Genomic DNA, 18,318 nt, shown 5'->3' with positions numbered 1-18,318 from the left:
TGAACAAAGCACCAACAGAACCATGGAAGTGGAAATGAGTCACAGGGTGGGGGAGGTGGCAAAGGTTCTGGGAGCATTGAAGAATGTGTAGGAGAGAATGTTATCTCAGAGAGCAAAAATGGGTTATGTCTGAGGAATAGTATTTCTCACAATGTTATATGGGTGTGAGGCAAGGGCTATAGATAGGGTTGTACAGAGAAGGGTGAATGTGTCGGAAATGAAATTTTTGAGAACATGTGGTGTGAGGTGGTTTGATCGAGTAAGTAATGAAAGGGTAAGAGATGTGTCGAAAGTGTATGGTTGAGAAAGCAGAAGAGGGTGTGATGAAATGGTTTGGACATGCTGTCAATTTACTGAACCAGGGCATGTGAAATGTCTGCCTTCATCCATTCCTGGCACTGCCCCTCCCCACAGGAAACAGCATTGCTACCCCCTGCTTCAGCAAGGCAGCAACAGGAAAACAGACAAAGAAGGCCACATTCATTCGCATTCAGTCTCTAGCTTTCATGTGTAATGTACCGAAACCATAGCTCCCTATCCACATCCAGGCCCCACAGACCTTTCCATGGTTTACCCCAAACATTTCACATGCCCTGGTTCAGTCCACTGACAGCACGTTGACCCAAGTATACCATATCATTCCAATTCACTCTATTCCTTGCACGCCTTTCACCCTTCTGTATGTTCAGGCCCCGATCACTCAAAATCTTTTTCACTACATCCTTCCACCTCCAATTTGGTTTCCTGCTTCTCCTTGCTCCCTCCACCTCTGACACATACATCCTCTTTGTCAATCTTTCCTCAATCATTCTCTCCATATGTCCAGAACATTTCAATATGCCCTCTTTGCTCTCTCAACCACACTCTTTTTATTACCACACATCTCTCTTACCCTTTCATTACTTACTTGATCAAACCTCCTAATACATACATATATTTTTTTTCATACGTATTCGCCATTTCCTGCATTAGCAAGGTAGCGTTGTTAAGAACAGAGGACTGCATCAGGGCATGTGAAGCATCTGGGGTAAACCATGGAAAGGTCTGTGAGGCCTGGATGTGGATAGGGAGCTGTGGTTCTGGGTCATTACACATGAAAGCTAGAGACTGAGTGTGAACAAATATGGCTTTTTTTGTCTTTTCCTGGTGCTACCTCACTGAAGGAAGGGATGCTATTTCCTGTGTGGTGGAGTAGCGACAGGAATGGATGAAGCAAGCAAGCATGAATATGTACGTGTATATATTCCTATGATCACGCACAAAATAGTGATCGTTTCCAATGTGTATATATGTATATGTCTGTGTATGTACTGCATGTATATGTTGATATGTACATGTATGTATATGTATGTGTGTATATGAGTGGATGGGCCATTCTTTGTCTGTTTCCTGGTGCTATCCACATCTAGGCCGCACAGACCTTTCCATGATTTACCCCAGATACTTCATATGACCTGGCTCAGGCCACTGACAGCACATCGACACCGGTATACCACATCATTCAAATTCACTCTATTCCTTGCACACCTCTCACCCTCCTGTGTGTTCAGGCCCCGATCGCTCAAAACCTTTTTCATTCCATCCTTCCACCTTCAATTTGGTCTCCTGCTTCTCCTTGTTCCCTCTACCTCTGACACATATATCCTCTTTGTTAATCTTTCCACAATCCTTCTCCCCATATGTCCAAGCCATTTCAACACATCCTCTTCTGCTCTCTTAACCACACTCTTTTTATTTCCACACATCTGTCTCAGCCTTTCATTACTTAATCAAACCACTTCACACTACATATTGTCCTAAAACATTTCATTTCCAACACATCCACTCTCCTTTGTACAACCCTATCTTTAGCCCATGCTTCTCAACTATATAACATTGTTGGAACTACTGTTAATTCAAACATGCCCATTTTTGTTCTCTCAGATAAGGTTCTCTCCTTCCACACATTCATCATCGCTCCCAAAACCTTCACCCCCTCCCTCATCCTGTGACTCGCTTCCACTTCCATGGTTCAATTCGCTGCTAAGTCCACTCCCAGATATCTAAAACATTTCACTTCCAATTTTTCTACAATCAAACTTACATCCCAATCAACTTGTCCCTCAACTCTACTGAAATTAACCTTGCTCTTATTCACATTTACTCTCAACTCTCTCCTTTCACATACAATTATAACTCAATCACCAACTTCTGCAGTTTCATACTCAAATCAGCCACCAGAGCTGTATCACCAGCGAACAACTGACTCACTTTCCAGGCCCTCTCATCCACAACAGACTGCATACTCGCCCCCCTCTCTCCAAAACTCTTGCATTTACCTCACTAACCATCCCATCAATAAACAAATCAAACAACCATGGGGACATCACACACCCCTGCCGCAAACTGACAATCACTGGGAACCAATCACTCTCCTCTCTTCCTTCTCGCACACATGCCTTACATCCTTGGTAAAAACTTTTCCTACTTTTAGCAACTTACTTCCCATACCATATACCCTTAAGATCCTCCACAAAGCATCTCCATCAACCCTATCTTATGGCTTATCCAGATCCATAAATGCAACATAGAAGTCCATCTGTTTTTCTAAGTATTTCTCACATACATTCTTCAAAGCAAATACCTGATCCACACATTCATCTACCACTTTTGAAACCATGCTGCTCTTCCCCAGTCTGATGCTCTGTACATGCCTTCACCCTCTTAATTAATACCCTCCTATACAAATTCCCAGGAATACTCACCAAACTTATGTCTCTAGTTTGAACACTCAGCTTTATCCCCTTTGCCTTTGTACAATGGCACTATGCATGCATTCCATGAATCATTATTATTATCATCATTATTTTACCTGATCACCATTTTCCACATCAGTGAGGTACTGCCAGGAAAGAGACAAAGAACTGCACATTCACTCATAAACACATATATGTACATAAGCACCCATATACCTATCAACATATACACACACAAACAGACATACTCGTACATATTCATACTTGCTTGCCTTCATCCATTCCTGGCACTACCCTGCCCTACAGGAAACAGTATCACTACCCCTTGCTTCAGCAAGGTAACACCAAGGAAACACAAAAAAAGTCACATTCATTCACACTCAGTCTCTAGCTGTCATGTGTAATGCACCGAAACCAAAGCTCCCTATACATATCCAGGGCCCACAGACCTTTCCATGGTTTACCCCAGACGTTTCACATGCCCTGGTTCAGTCCACTGATAACAAGTCGACCCCTGCATACCATATCATTCCAATTCACTCTATCACACACATGCCTTTCACCCAACTGCATGATATTTTTCACTCCATCTTTCCATCTCCAATTTGGTCTTCCTGTTCTTGTTCCCTTCACTTCAGATATATTCTCTCTGTATGTCCAAGCCACTTCAGCACATACTCCTCAGCTCTCTAAACCATACTCTTATTATCTCAACTCTCTTACCCAAAAAATCAGATTTCACCACATCTTAAGAAGCAATGAACAGTTGATCTAAGAAATACGGAGAGGTTGACAAGAATGGTAAAATTACCCAGGTCAGGTCGTGCTTTTCTTAATTTTGCTTCAACAGATTTCATTATTATCTAATCTATACATTCCTTCGTTTATGTTCATGATGCTGTAGATGTGATCAGAGAGGATTCAGCAAGAAGCCTTTCTGTACATGACATATGAGGGTAAGCAATTTTTGACATCCCACAATTCATTCATATATGGAATTCTTGAAACTAGATTCACTTCTCAAATATGTAGTCAGTATACCATATTACAATTATGCAGATGATATTTAAGCCTATGGTCTCCCAGTGAGGATCCTAGAAAATCCTTAACAAAAAATCAACTTAGTTCCCTCTGTAACTTTCAAAATGGAGAAGGAAGTCAGTAACTAACTGCCCTTTTTAGACACTGATAATATACAATAGGGGTCTTCAGTTCAAAGTTTACTGATGCATTCATTCACAATTTCTCAATACATCATGATTCTGTCAAATTTTCTACTTTTACAAGTATGTTTCTTCAGGCCTTAAGAATTTATGACTCTGAATGAAGAAACTTATCATATTTATGATATCGCAAAAAAACTTATTTAGCCACAAATGATTATTAACAAATGTGTACAAAAAACATGGAGGACCTACTAGTAATGAGAAAGAAGACATATTTAACAGCAAAAATATTTTGGTTCTACCATATCAGAAGGAATTTTCATCTCTTACTTAATACTTAATGTTGTTTTCACATATCAAAACAATATATGAAATTTTCTACTAAAGAACAGCCCATCATCTAATCAAAAACCAGGTGTCTATTCTTATTTTTCTATGTATATTGCTACACTGGTTTTACTGTTCAGTGATGGATGTGGCCATTAACTCTCAGTGTTTTAAACTGTTTTACTGCTTTATTGGTGCATTACATACACAACATATACGTAAAGATATATCTACATATGACTTGGGCCCATATCTATACCTTTCATAAAATACAGTTTCATCTTACGATCTATTTTTTCTAAATCGTTCTTCACTACATAATATGATTCTTAAGGAACATCGATACCCAATACTGAAAATAAATCTATCTTTAGTGTTAAAAATGAATGTAACACAAAAAAATGTCATTCAGATACTTTTATGTCTTGATACAATTGATTATCATTTCTTGATTATTTATTCAACATAATCTTTTTTCACTAATTTAATTTTTAGGGAACAATTGTGCCAGATATAAGAAATATAACTTCCTTTAATGCTGATATACTTATGAAAAAGGTCACTTACATACTTTATTTTTTTGATGGATACTGATATTTTATGGGAACCAGCCTGAAATTCAAGTACACAGTAAGAGAGTTTACTAAAATGAAGAAATGTTTCTGGGACAAGAATGTCTGCTTATACAGGTACACCACCGAGTTTCCGGCAACTGATGGTTTGGCACCTCCTTTAGTCCGAACAAAACAATGTGAGGGAACTTGAAATTACCACAGCCACCAGATTAGATTACTGGGAGGCCACAGATGGCGTTGTGTGTAGGGCACGCTTATTTACACTCTTTACACTGCACTTGGTGGTGGTGATATCACAATTCTGTAAGATTCTTAGCTTATTTTGCTTAAATTTAACCCTATCTATGGCTTCTAAGACATATGAGAGTGTCAGTTGTGGTGTCAAACGTAAACACCAGTACATATCATTCCAAGATAAAGTAGAACTGTTGAAAAAAATGGACCATGGTGTAAGTTGCTCCATAATTTAAATTACAACAAGAGCGTAACTATAGTGAAGGATGGCTTCAAAGATTCAAAGGCTATCTGTCTATCTATCCATATCTCTGACGCCCATTCTCTCTAAGAACTCCCAGCAGGGGGTTGCCACGGCAAAAGTCTCCACTCTTCCCTGTTCTTACCAGGGTTGGAGTAATTGTAACATTCAACTGAACTGTAATCAATTACACATATATAATTGTAATTGAAAATAAAATTGAAGTAATTAATTGTGATCAAGTAAATGAAATTTAAATGTAACTATGAAAGGGGAGGGAAAGTGGTACTGGTAAAAGTGCAAAGTGCAAAGGCAGGCAAGTGGTACTTTTAAAGTACCAGCGGTAGTGGTACTGGACGACAAAAATAATGGCAGCGGCGGTACTTTTTTATCATCAATTGTTTGAGTCCATCCTATTGATCAATTCAACCTTATAAAACAAAATTATCAGTCCGATAATAATAATAATAAAAAAAAATGAACTCCAGAACCATGCAAAGATGAATAATGCAACTGATCTTCTGTCCCAAGAGAGAGAGCAGAGGAGTATGAAAATCATGCCAGTGGAGATTTCTGCCTTAAAGGAGCTTAGGATTGTCCTCGAACCTTTTTACGTGGCCATGGAAGTCAAGAGAGAGAAGAAGGTGACCATATCTGCTATTGGACCAGTGATTTAGGGACTTAAACACTCGCTGGAGAATCTAATTCATATCATAAAACCTGATTACAGTCCAGTGAACAAATGGCTAAAGTCCTATTGGACTCTGAAGAAAAGGTTGGATCCATACATGGAAATGAGAGATGTTCAAGTAGCAGCTTTTTTTGGATCCTAGGTTCAAACTGGACAGGCTTCCATTACAAGAGCTGAAGGACCAAGTGCTGGTATATGTCAAGGAAATGTTTGAAGAATTTGAGGTAGTTCAGGAGGGGTCTGCATCAACAATGGATAAAGAAAGTAACAAGGATACTCTGGCAGAAGGATTAACTGAATCAAAAAGACCCAGACTTTTCTCTTTCATATCAAAATGTTCAATGAAACTGCAAAATTAACAGGGATCAGAGGGAAGCACAGTGTCAGTGAGTCTTTTGTTGAAGCAATATGTAGAGGAAGGAACTCTGTCATTTTCAAGTGATCTAATGCTATAATAGAAAGAAGTGTCACAAACTTTGCATCCACGGAGAACCTTGCAAGAGATTGGGTGTACTGCTACATCTGGTCCATCGAAGCGAGTCTTCGGCATTGCCGAAAATGTTTTCACTGCTAACAGAGCTCAACTTGGTGTCACTTCTTTCCATTCAGTGTTAGTGATAAATGCAATGGCAAACTGTTTGAAAAACTACCAGCTTTTAAGTTACCATCTGCAACTTCTACTGATATGAAATCTTAATTTTTGTTTTCAAAATAGTTTGCGACACTTGTTTGTAAATAAAGGATAACCTTACGATGCAAACGTACACGCTTTTTTTTTAACAAAAATGATCTTTTTCCATATTTGGAAAATTATAATTGCAATTGTAATCATAATTGATTTTGTTGTGGTAAATGTAAAGTAACTGCTATTCCCAAATGTATTTATAATTATAATTGTAATTTTGAAAAGTGGAAAGTAACTGTAACTGTAATCTAATTTTGAAAGCGTATTGCTCCAACCCTGGTCTTTACATGCCTCCCACGCATAAACCATTCCATGCATTCTTCCATTATTTCTTTCCCTCTGTATTCCTCCACCCTATTTGCACATGTCACAGGTGGTCTTCCATTCACACCAACCTCTTTAATTGTACTATCATACACTCTTGCATTCTTTCCAAATGCCCAAACCACCTCAAAGTATTACGTTTCATCCATTCTACCATTCCACAGTTCACTTCCTTTGCATTCCCTGCCATACCACATCTCTCATACACCCTTTCATTTCTTTCTTCATTCCATCTAGTAACACCAAATGCTCCTCTCAAATTGCTCATTTCCACAGCCTGGATTCTTGACCTCTGTAACTCATTCTATGCTCATGTTTCAGCTGCATAGGTCAGGGTTGGGAGAACTATGCTGTCCTTAATCCTCTCTTCACTTACATACTTAACACCTCTACCCTTCATTATCAGATCTGTTAAGGGACTCAATGACTCTTTTACCCTGTACTGCTCTTTCCCTTATCTCTCCTTCCATACCACCATACTTACCCAAGACAGCTTCTGGATACTGAAATTCTCTAACTTCTTCCAGTCTTTTTTCTCTATATCCACACCACAATTTATTACATTTTCTTCTTGCACTCAATATAGTTTTACAAAATCTATACTTTCACTCTGTTTCCTTTCAAACACCATTACTTTACTTTTACATGCATTTACCTTCAGTCACCCATGCTTACACACAGCATAAACTGCACTTACAACCTTCTGTAACTCCTCTTCACTCTCAGTAAACAAAACAGTATCATCGACACACATTCTTGCCACTAGCCACCATATCCCAATGCCAAACTCCATCTCTACACCCCTATTCCCCAGTTTTGCTTTCATCTCTCATCACTCCATCCATATATAAATCAAAAAGCCACGGTGACAACACACATCCCTCCCTCACATCTACATGTATCCCAAAAATTTTGTTCAGCTTTCCCACCATCCAACAGTTGTTCCCCTATACCAAATATCCTTAACACATCCTATAAAGCTTTCCACTCGACTGTCATACGCTTTCTCCAAATCCATAAAAGCTGCATACAATTTCTTACCTTTCGCTAACTACTTTTCCACAGTAATCTTTACAACAAAAATCTGGTCAACACATCCCCGACCTCTTCACATATTCTGCATTCAGTCACTTCCATCACTCTATCTTGTCAAGTTAAACTCCTTTTTTTTTCTTTCATACCAGACAACCCAGTCATGGGCCAATTAGACCTCCTGTTGTCTGTCTGTCTCACGTAAACATGTAAATATTCTCACATACACTTTTCCCGGTATACTCAACAGACTTATTCCCCTATCATTGCTACATACATCCTTAGCACCTTTTCCTTTGAATAAAGGAAAGATAATAGCTTTAACCCAATCCTCAGCCATATCCTTCTGTTTCCATGCTAAATTACATATAAGATGCATCCACTTTATCACACTTTCTCCTCCATACTTCAGCATTTCAGCCATAATCCCATCCACTCCAGGCACCTTTCCTACCTTCAGTGTCATTATTGCCCTTTTTACCATTCTTTCTGCTATAGGCCCTTACACTTGTATCCTCTTTCTTCTATCCTCCATACCCATGCATGTAACAACTGCTGCCTCCCCTTCTCCCACATCATAAGTTCTTCAAAATATTCTTTCCATCTTCCTTTCTTCCTCTTTTAGATTCTGCAACTCCCCTTCCTCACTTCTCACACCTACTACCTAATGTTTCTAAAGTTCCTATAGTTCCTACCTACTACTTCTATCTACTCTTACCATCTTCCTAAAGGGCAGGGCTGGCACATAGTGCTCACTGCAGGAAAATCTAGAGTTACAGAGAATGAGCTGTGTGAGTTAAATAAGTTTTCAAGTGCTCTGTATGACATAGGAGAGACTTTATGTTTGTAGACAGAATGCCAGTAGTCCACATGTGGGTGAGGTAGAAAAAAAAAAAAAAGCTACCTGGGTCAGAGGAGTGCAACCTGACAACCACTGAAAAGCTGGCCCACTTTGCTGCCGTCACCTACCCTCCCTGACTACCAATCACTACCTACTTATGTGGAGTCCATGAAAAGACAAATAATGAAGACACTTTAATAATATTCAGAAAGTTTCAAAATTCATGCAAAGGAACAGCAGGTGATCATACTAGCAAGGGATTGTTTGCTATTTAGTATGACGTCAAGGGAGGTTAACAGCCTACAAATACTGTATGAGCAAAAAGTGCCCAAGTGAGTCTTGTGCTTGGGGGGAAGAGGAAAAAGAAAAAAGAATAGGAGCAGAAAGAGCACCAGCTTGGATATAAAGTTAGCCATTCTGTGGCATTCTGATGCTGGTCAACCTGCGTTTGATATTGCCAACATTCTTGCTTGCCTATTATATCAGTGAAAGCAATTCATGAGCTGGCAGATACAGTGATGTGGTACACCTCCACCTCAACAAATGTATGTGCAATGCAGAACACCAATATCAGAAGTTATGGAGAACATGGAGCAAGCAGAGTGTCTGGATCAAAGATCTGCAACAGTGTAATGTGCCTGTGCTATACATTTACCTGAACACAGTCCTTGAAGCTGTATTACTAATTTCAAGACTTTACTCACATCAATAATATCCCAATGTAGTAATAAATGTTTCTTGATGTTTCATTCATATTTTTGGGTAAAAATTAGCTTGAAAGAGCCTGCCCAGGAATATAACCTCCACATCCCTTTCAATCCTATAATAAAATGGGTCCCACTATAGGGTAATTTCACAATACTGTGTTTCCAGAAATGCATTATTAATGAACAGAGGTGATTGCGATTTCAATTTAACCCTTAAATACAGGGAGACAAAAGCATGGAAGACTGCATTACCTGATAAGGGACTACAACAAACTCTAAAGTTGGTCTGGTACATGGTTGATGAAGCTCAACCAACATAAATGGAAAGTAATGAGGATGTGTCATCATGGAAGAAGGCCACAAAATGATTATCATCTAGCAGGACATAAGCTGATGGAATCTGTGAGTGAGAGACTTGAAGTCCTAAACCTGTTGTCCAAGTCTTACCTTAAGTCAACAGTTAAGAAAGACCAACTTTCTGCTAATACAGAATGGTATTCAAGTTCATGGATAAGAAAAAATTCAGCAAGTTGTTCATATTACACAAAAGCCAAAACTAGAATGTGCTTCTCAAATCTGGTCACCCCATCTAAAGAAGCACTAAGAGCTAATAGAAAAGAGCCCCAGGAGAGCAACAAGATGGTACCAGAATTAAGACAGATGAGTTACCAGCAAAAGCTAAAGGCCTTAAATATGGCCACCTTGGAAGAGAGATGGGTAAGGGGTTGCCTGATCACAGTCTTTAAGTTTTTAAAACAGATCAATCATGTAGACAGTGAACAGTTCTTTGAGGGAAAGACAGAACAACATGGGAATATAACATCAAATTAAGCAAGAAATTTGCTAAAAAAGATGAGGGAGTACTTTTACAGTATGAGTAGTGGATGAATGAAATAAAAATGACAGAAGAAATGGTTAATGCAGAAAGCATAAGATGTATGACAGAATGCTCAAGAGATGGGGACCCATGGGTATAAAACTCCCTCCCTATAAATTACAAATAGGAAATTACGAAGATAATTACCCTCCCTATAAATTACAAATTGGAAATTACGAAGATAATTACCAGTTAGTATACTGCATGGCTGATGAAGTTAAACCCAAGTCATATCAAAAGGCCTCAATATCTTCAGGCAGGAAATGAGCAGCAGGAATCTGTATATGAGAGACTTGAGAGTCAACACTGTTCCCTAACCTCTTGCCTGAGTCCTACCCTGGGAGATTTGTTAAGGACATAAACTCTCTGCTAGAAAATATAAAAACTGCATTGAAGCTCATGGACAACAAAATATTCAGCAAGCTGTTCACTCTCGCAGACAGCCAAAACAGGAATATGCTTTTCAAGTTTGGTCAACATGCTTAAAAAGACACAAAGAACAAATAAAAATTTTTTTTTAATAAGGACCAATAAAGGTGTTCTAGAGAACAGCAACAAAGACGGTATCACAATTAAAAGAGCTGAGTCACACAGAAAGGCTAAAGGCCATAAATCTGACCAATCTAGGAGGAGAGAAGAGTAAGGAGTGACCTCATGGGGAAAGAACAAACCAAAGAACAGAACACGAGATAAAAACATATGCGAAGAAGTACATGTATAGTATAAAAGTGGTAGATGAATGCAACAAAATAAAATGAAGACCAACAAAATAAATGAAGACATGATAAATGAATACAGCACACAAAAATATAAAATGTTGTGTGGTAGTAGACATTGTTCAAGATATGGAGCCCCAAAAGTATAAAACTCTCCCCTACCACTTTTGCAGAGCATAAATAGGTAAAATATGTAATTACAAAACAGCTAATTACAGCTGATTGTCCTGGGAAAACCAGGATGTGTACACACATGAAAGTCAGATGAATGCCAGGAGTTATAACAGCAGCACTGATTTTCCCCACCTTTTATGAACTGCATACTAATATTGCAAAATCAGCCTGGTTACTCGGTGTGGCCTTGGTTTCTACCCTATGTGGGTAGCATGAGAGGGGATTCATTAACACCCCTAACTGAAATAATGGCTGTTGCACACCCTCCACCACCATTCCCCTTGGTAATCTATGCATTAATTTCAACGTTATACCCAGGCCTTGTGAAATATGTAAAATCAATTTAATGTATATATCTTTGACCACTGTATGTACCGCTTTCATCTTATAATGGGAAACAGAAATTTGAAGATTGGAAACTCCAGAAACCTTCCTACAACATTCCCCAAATGGATCTATGCAAGAACTTCAATATACCATGGCCATTTACAATAATTTAGCTCAATTTTGTACATATATTGCAACAGTTGCCCTCCACCAGTGGCCTGTTCAGGGTGAGGTACTGGAGTTCATCAGTTATAGAGACTCTTGATGTGGCCATCCCCTTGAGGAAGTTCCCAAAGGTACCAAGGATATAGATGGATAGTATTTCTTTCACCTTCTAATGGAAAACAAAAAATATGAATGAAATACACCCTCCGAAACCCTCCTCCACCATTCTCCTGGGGGATCTACAAGTTAGCTTCAGCATTAAACTATCTATCTACCTATATCTCTGATGCCTGTTCCAACTGGAGCTCTCTCAAGAGGGTGGCCCAGCAATTGAGGCTCCATAACAAATAAACTTCAGTACCACTTCTTGCTCTTTAGTGTCTCACCCTTAATGGGCCACTGGCAGAGGGGCAACTCTAGCACAGTGTTTGCAGAGGTTCATACCTAATGTTCTTCTAACTACTACTATCTAATGCACCTACCTACTACTTCTTCCTAATTTTTCAACACCATACCACATTATACATTATACTCACATTATACTACACCCATATAAGGTACTCAGGCACACTTTTTTATCCTTTATTCTAACATCTACAACCATCCCTTGCTTCATGTGGGGATTATGTTCTGCATAAACCTCATACAAAGAGGAATTGCATATAGCTAACCCATAAACATAGTGAAAAGTGAAAGTTTTGGTGCACAACCTCATAGTAGCAAATTTTGACCATACAAAAAGAGGTACTGATAGAAGTAGAATAGCAAAATCGCATAATCGTATATTTCTTTCATTCTTAATGGAAAACAGAAAATCTTAAGCCCTTGTTTTTTTGTCTACACTGCAACTGACTTCCTGCTGATCACCCAGCATTTATGGGTTCATGGGGTGGATAAGTACAAGTACCTTCCACAATATCAATTACACAGCCTCAACCCAAGCATGGTATGCTCAAGTGATACGTGGACTTCCAAACTTATGAAAGCCATTCCTAATTTTTTGCTTTAATACATAATACAAATGCTTCCACAAGAGAATGGATGGCAATCTGAATCACAATGTGGTGTTAAAAAATAAGCTTAACCCACCATGTATGGTACAGTGGCATTGTGGCTAAGATAAACTGCCATAAATACAAGAAAAAGACCATATACTGTATAACTGAGACTACCAATGCTACTACCGTTATGATAAGTAATCAAAACTGCCAAATGAACATAAAGGAATGCAATGTGCATCAAAATCAACTGAACTGTACTTGAGTTATCCAAGAAAAAACATAAACAAGGACAAATATAATCTGGTCTTACTTTCAGAAAACTAACATTACATCAGTCTTAAATTTTTCCATAATAAAAATGCTGCCAACTATACCACAATAAGAAAAACTCAATAATGTTACTTTGGAACTCAATAAAGTTACTTTGGCCACATTTTAAGAATCAGGGAAGGCTTGACTTTGGATGGTATATTCTTGTTTTGGTACATTACAAATGACCAAAAAAGGCCATTGTTCATCTGTTCCTCACACTACCTTGCAATGGCAGGAGAGGAAATTAGGTATCAAAACAGAAACAAAAAAAGAATTGTGTGAAAGTGAAAATGACATAATGGTACGTGATACAGACATTCTAATGCCTGAAAACTCACACTCACAATAACAAATATAAATGTACCTACAAACTATTAAAACCATAAACTATTGTATCCTATGACGAACTTAAATTTCCTCAAAATTTTAACAACACAGACAATCCTAGAATGTAAGGAAACAGAAACAAAAAAAAGAATCATATGAAAGTTAAAACGACTCATTGGTATGTGGTACAGCCATTCTAATGTCAGAAAGCTCACATTCACAATAAAAAATATACACCTACCCACAAACTAATAAAACCATAAACTAATGTATTGTACGATTAAATCATTGTCCTCAAAATCTTAACATCATGAAAAGTATGTAGTCACCAAAATCTTGTATGCAGAAATCTGCCTGGTAATTTGTAAGCAATAAACTGAACTTTGTGTTGCAGTTGCAAAAATATCTTCATTATCTAGTCCCTACAAAAAACTACTAACAATAGTAATGACAGGAATAAAAAAATATCAAAACAACAATAACGACAACAACAACAATAATAATAACAACAACAACAATAGTAACAAAAAAGTATTCTCACGAAGTGTGACCAAAATTCAATGTGATTTAACTACACAGCATCAGAAAAAATTTGAAGACTTACATGTAGAGGTATGTACGGATGCATGATTCAGCTCCATCTTCAAACCTCTGCAAAGTATCAATACAATATATAATCTCATTGAGTCTGATCATAATCCAACAAGATCTAGCACAGCTAATTTTGGTATCTATCTATGGAGGCACATAAAACTGAAAAATTTGGCTCCATATCTGGACTTGTGGTCTGTTATAATGGAATATGCAATCTCACCTAGTTTCATGAAAATCCATTATCATCAAAGCTAGAAACCACAAAATTAAGGTACATGGGTATGGAGGATGGAAGGAAGAGGATAAAAGTGCAAGGGCCAATAGCAAAAAGGGAGGTAAGAAGGGCAATAATGAGGCAGAAGGTAAAAAAGGCACCTGGAGTGGATGGGATAACGGCTGAAATGCTGAAGTACAGAGCAGAAAACATGATAAGAGTGGATGCATCTTATATGAAATTTAGCATGGAAACAGACTGAGGATTGGGTGAAAGCTATTGTCATTCCCTTATTCATAGGAAAAGGTGCTAAGGATGTATGTAACAATTATAGGAGAACAAGTCTGTTAAACATACTAGGAAAAGTGTATGACAGAGTGATGGAAGTGACTGAATGCAGGATAAGTGAAAAGCATGGGGTTTTAGGAAAGGTAGGGGACGTGTGGATTAGATTTTTGTTGTAAAAATGACCATGGAAAACTACTTAGTGAAAGGTAAGTTGTATGCAGCTTTTATGGATCTGGAGAAAGTGTATGACAGAGTTGAGTGGAATGCTTTGTGGGATGTGTTAAGGATAAATGGTATAGGGGAACAACTGATGGAGGGTACGAGAGCCTTCTATAGAGGAGCAAATGCATGTTTAAGAGTGGATGGAGAGCTGAGCAAAAGTTTTGGGAGACATGTAGGTGTGAGTGAAGGCTGTGTGATATCACCATGGCTTTTCAATATATAAAGGTACACCACAGATTTTCTGACACTCTTGGTTCCAAAGCCTTGCTGGATTAACCATTTCACTGGACCAACCATGGTCAGGTGATAATAATTCACCAACACACCTCTATCCCACTAATTATTCTATGGACTACTAGAAATTTAAATTAAACAAATACCAAATGTAAATCAAATAAATAAATGAAATACATTTATACACCTGCTCAGGAATGAGTTGCTCGTCAGCTACAAGTTTCGCAAATTTGTCCACATACTCGGCAGCTCCTTCGTCATTTGCAGACTGTTTTTCTCGGCACAGTTTATTCATGGAAATTCAATGACGCTTCTTGAATCTTTAAAGTCATCCTTCACTATAATTATGCTCATGTTGTAATTTAAGTACTTTATGGAACAACTTAGCCTGGTTCATTATCATGCTTCCTGACAAGTCCACTCCATCACTCCAACGCTGTTGAAACCATTCCATCATCACTCGATTACGCTCAGTGCTCCTCCCATCATCTTTCATAGTTTTTTAATCGTCATTTGCTTCTTGGAATCACTGTCTGCATAGAATTTCAATATTTTCTCCATTTGCTTCTTTATATGACAAACCAAAACTGTAAATATTACACAGCTTATGCACCGAAACACCATGGTCCATTTTTTTCAACAGTTCTACTTTATCTTGGATCACTATGGACTTGTGTTCATGTTTGACACCACGACTGACACTCTCATATGTCTTAAAAGCCATAGCTAGGATTAAAATTAAGCAAAATAAGCTAAGAATCTCACAGGATTGCGATATCAAAAACAAGTGCAGAGTAAAATATGTAAATAGATACGCCCTAAACACAATGCCATCTGTGGCCGCCCAGTAAACTAGTCTGGGGGCTGCGGTAATTTCAAATTACCTCATAATTTTGTCCGGACTAAAGGATGTACCGAACCATCAGTTACCAGAAATTCAGTGGTGTACCTGTATATGGATGGAGTAAAAATGAGAGATGAAAGCAAAACTAGGAAGTGTGGCTGTGAGATATGGTGGCTAGTGGAAAGCCTGTCTGTGAAGATACTGGGAGTTACAGAGGGTATTAAGCGTGTTTTATGATGTGTGTAAGCATAAGCGAATGAAGGTAAATGCAAGTAAAAGTAAAGTAATGGTGTCTGAAAGGAAACAGAATTAAAGTATACATTTTGTATAACCATATACAGTGAAAGAAGACCATGTAATAAATTGTGCTATGCATATTGGGGTGGGGAAGACTGGAAGAGAGAGAATTTAAGTATCTAGGAGCTGTCTTTGGTAAGTGTGGTGATATGGAAGGAGAGATAAGGGAGAGAGCAGTACAGGTTAGAAAACTCATTGGATCCCTTAACAGAATAATGAAGGGTAAGTATGGAGGTGGAGAGAGAATTAAGGGGCAACATAGTCCTCCTAACCCTGACCTAAGCTGCCAAAACATGGACATTTAATAAGTTACAGAAGTTAAGAATCCAGGCCGTGGAAATGAGCTATTTGAGAAGAGCATGTGGTGTACCTGGATGGAATGAAGAAAATAATGAAAGGGTGTATGAGAGATGTAGTATGGCAGGGAATGCAAAGAAGTGAACTGTGGAGTGGTAGAACGGGTGAAATGTAATACTTTGAGGTGGTTTGGGCAAGTGGAAAGAATGCAAGGTTGGAAGTTTGCAAGGAGAGTGTACGATTGTACGATTAAAGGAGTTGGTGTGAGTGGAAAACCACTTGTGACGGGCAAATAGGGTGGAGGAATACTGGAGGGACAGAAATAGTGAAAGAATGCATAGAATGGTGTATGTGACAGAGGCATGCAAGGACAGGGATAAGAGGAGACCCTTTTGCTGTGGCCACTCCTTGATGGGAGTTCCCAGAGGGAGTGAGCATCAGAGATATTGATAGATGGATAGAATATACCCATATGGATGTACACACAGTAAAAAAGTATCTTCCTGGATGGATCCAATTAATTTCAAAAGGACTGATACAACAATTGTTGTCTCAGTGTGAATGAGACAAGTTTTCTAATAATTATGGTATCCACACTTCATAGTCATTTCCAAGGAAATACATCAATATGAAATCTATTATGGCAAAATGACAGGAAAGGTGAAAAGCAATCAAAAAATTACATCATGAAAGCTGGGCTACCAATGTCAGGTCAGTCCAATGCACAGTTCTCAAAATCCTTTGTCCAAAGTGTCATTTTGTTTCACACAAAAAGTGGTTATACATTTTTTACTGTGCACATTCAATGGAAAAATTATGCTCAAACTTCATCCTGGTCCAATAATACAATAAGTAATCTCATCATTTTCATCAAATTCCAGGATAAATAAAAAAAAAGCTACTAATCTGATGTACTTCACGGTATATGCAAAGATGAACACATTCTTACCCAATCCAGAGCCATATTTCAACTGTGAGTCATCTCACTTTAATAAGAATTCAAAGTAATTCTGCAAGAACAGATATTAAAAAATATTCTGGTCATTCATAACAGCAGTCAAATACACAAGGCAACCATTTCCAAACCACAGTTGAAGACCGATAACTTAATCTCACAAAGTCAGAACAAAATCCAGCTTTATTTCGCAGAGGAAGTAACTAATAACTAAATTCATTTAAAGGAGAGGCTTTACTCTCTAGCATTTAACTTACTGGGAACTTCTTGTAACTAGAATTTCCATCATTTCTTGATAGGAATGTGTACTGTTATAACCGGCATCCATATGATTCAATTCAGCACTTCTGGCATGCTTTTTAAATTCCTTGAATATCTGCATCACTTCATTAGTTATAAACACTGCTGCGCTGTAGCACTATCTACAGTTTCTTCCTACCTCTCAGCTGCTACACGCCACCAAAGAGATTCACAATGATCAAATCCTGCCTTTTTCTTTTGAGTATTTCTCCACATCCTACTGTTAAGGCATTAATAACAGCACGATATCTGGAAGTTCCTTCTAACAAGGGGCAAAAATGCCAGAAGTACAAAAATGCGTAAAAAAAAGACAAATGACTGAAGAGAGGTAAGAAGTATACCCAGGGAGCTTCACATGCCCTGTTTCAATCCATTGACAGCACGACGACCCCGGTATACCACATCGATCCAATTCACTCTATTCCTTGCCCTCCTCTCACCCTCCTGCATGTTCAGGCCCCGATCATACAAAATCTTTTTCACTCCATCTTTCCACCTCCAATTTGGTCTCCCACCTCTCCTCGTTCCCTCCACCTCCGACACATGTATCCTCTTGGTCAATCTTCCCTCACTCATTCTCTCCATGTGACCAAACCACTTCAAAACACCCTCTTCT

The 18,318-nt window shown here is 38.4% G+C and overlaps 1 protein-coding gene across 4 annotated transcripts in view; it reads right to left on the bottom strand.

Moving 5' to 3' along the window:
- LOC139758189 (cytoplasmic dynein 1 light intermediate chain 2-like) overlaps positions 1 to 18,318 on the bottom strand; it is a 391,163-nt gene that overhangs the window by 41,911 nt on the left and 330,934 nt on the right. For 2 of the 4 annotated variants that reach the window (XR_011714787.1, XM_071679406.1), the window contains one exon: positions 14,062 to 14,108. The exons of the other annotated variants lie outside the window; for them this stretch is intronic. Coding sequence is in view for 1 of the 2 variants with exons in the window: in XM_071679406.1 (XP_071535507.1) it covers positions 14,101 to 14,108 (8 nt within the window). In the remaining variant the exon portion in view is untranslated. The remainder of the gene's footprint in view (positions 1 to 14,061; positions 14,109 to 18,318) is intronic. 4 annotated transcript variants of the gene reach the window in all.

The sequence above is a fragment of the Panulirus ornatus genome, chromosome 29 (genome assembly GCF_036320965.1).
Source record: "Panulirus ornatus isolate Po-2019 chromosome 29, ASM3632096v1, whole genome shotgun sequence".
NCBI classification, from domain to species: domain Eukaryota; kingdom Metazoa; phylum Arthropoda; class Malacostraca; order Decapoda; family Palinuridae; genus Panulirus; species Panulirus ornatus.
The sequence above is the reverse complement of the archived record's forward strand: the minus strand, read 5'-3'. Positions and strand labels throughout refer to the sequence as shown.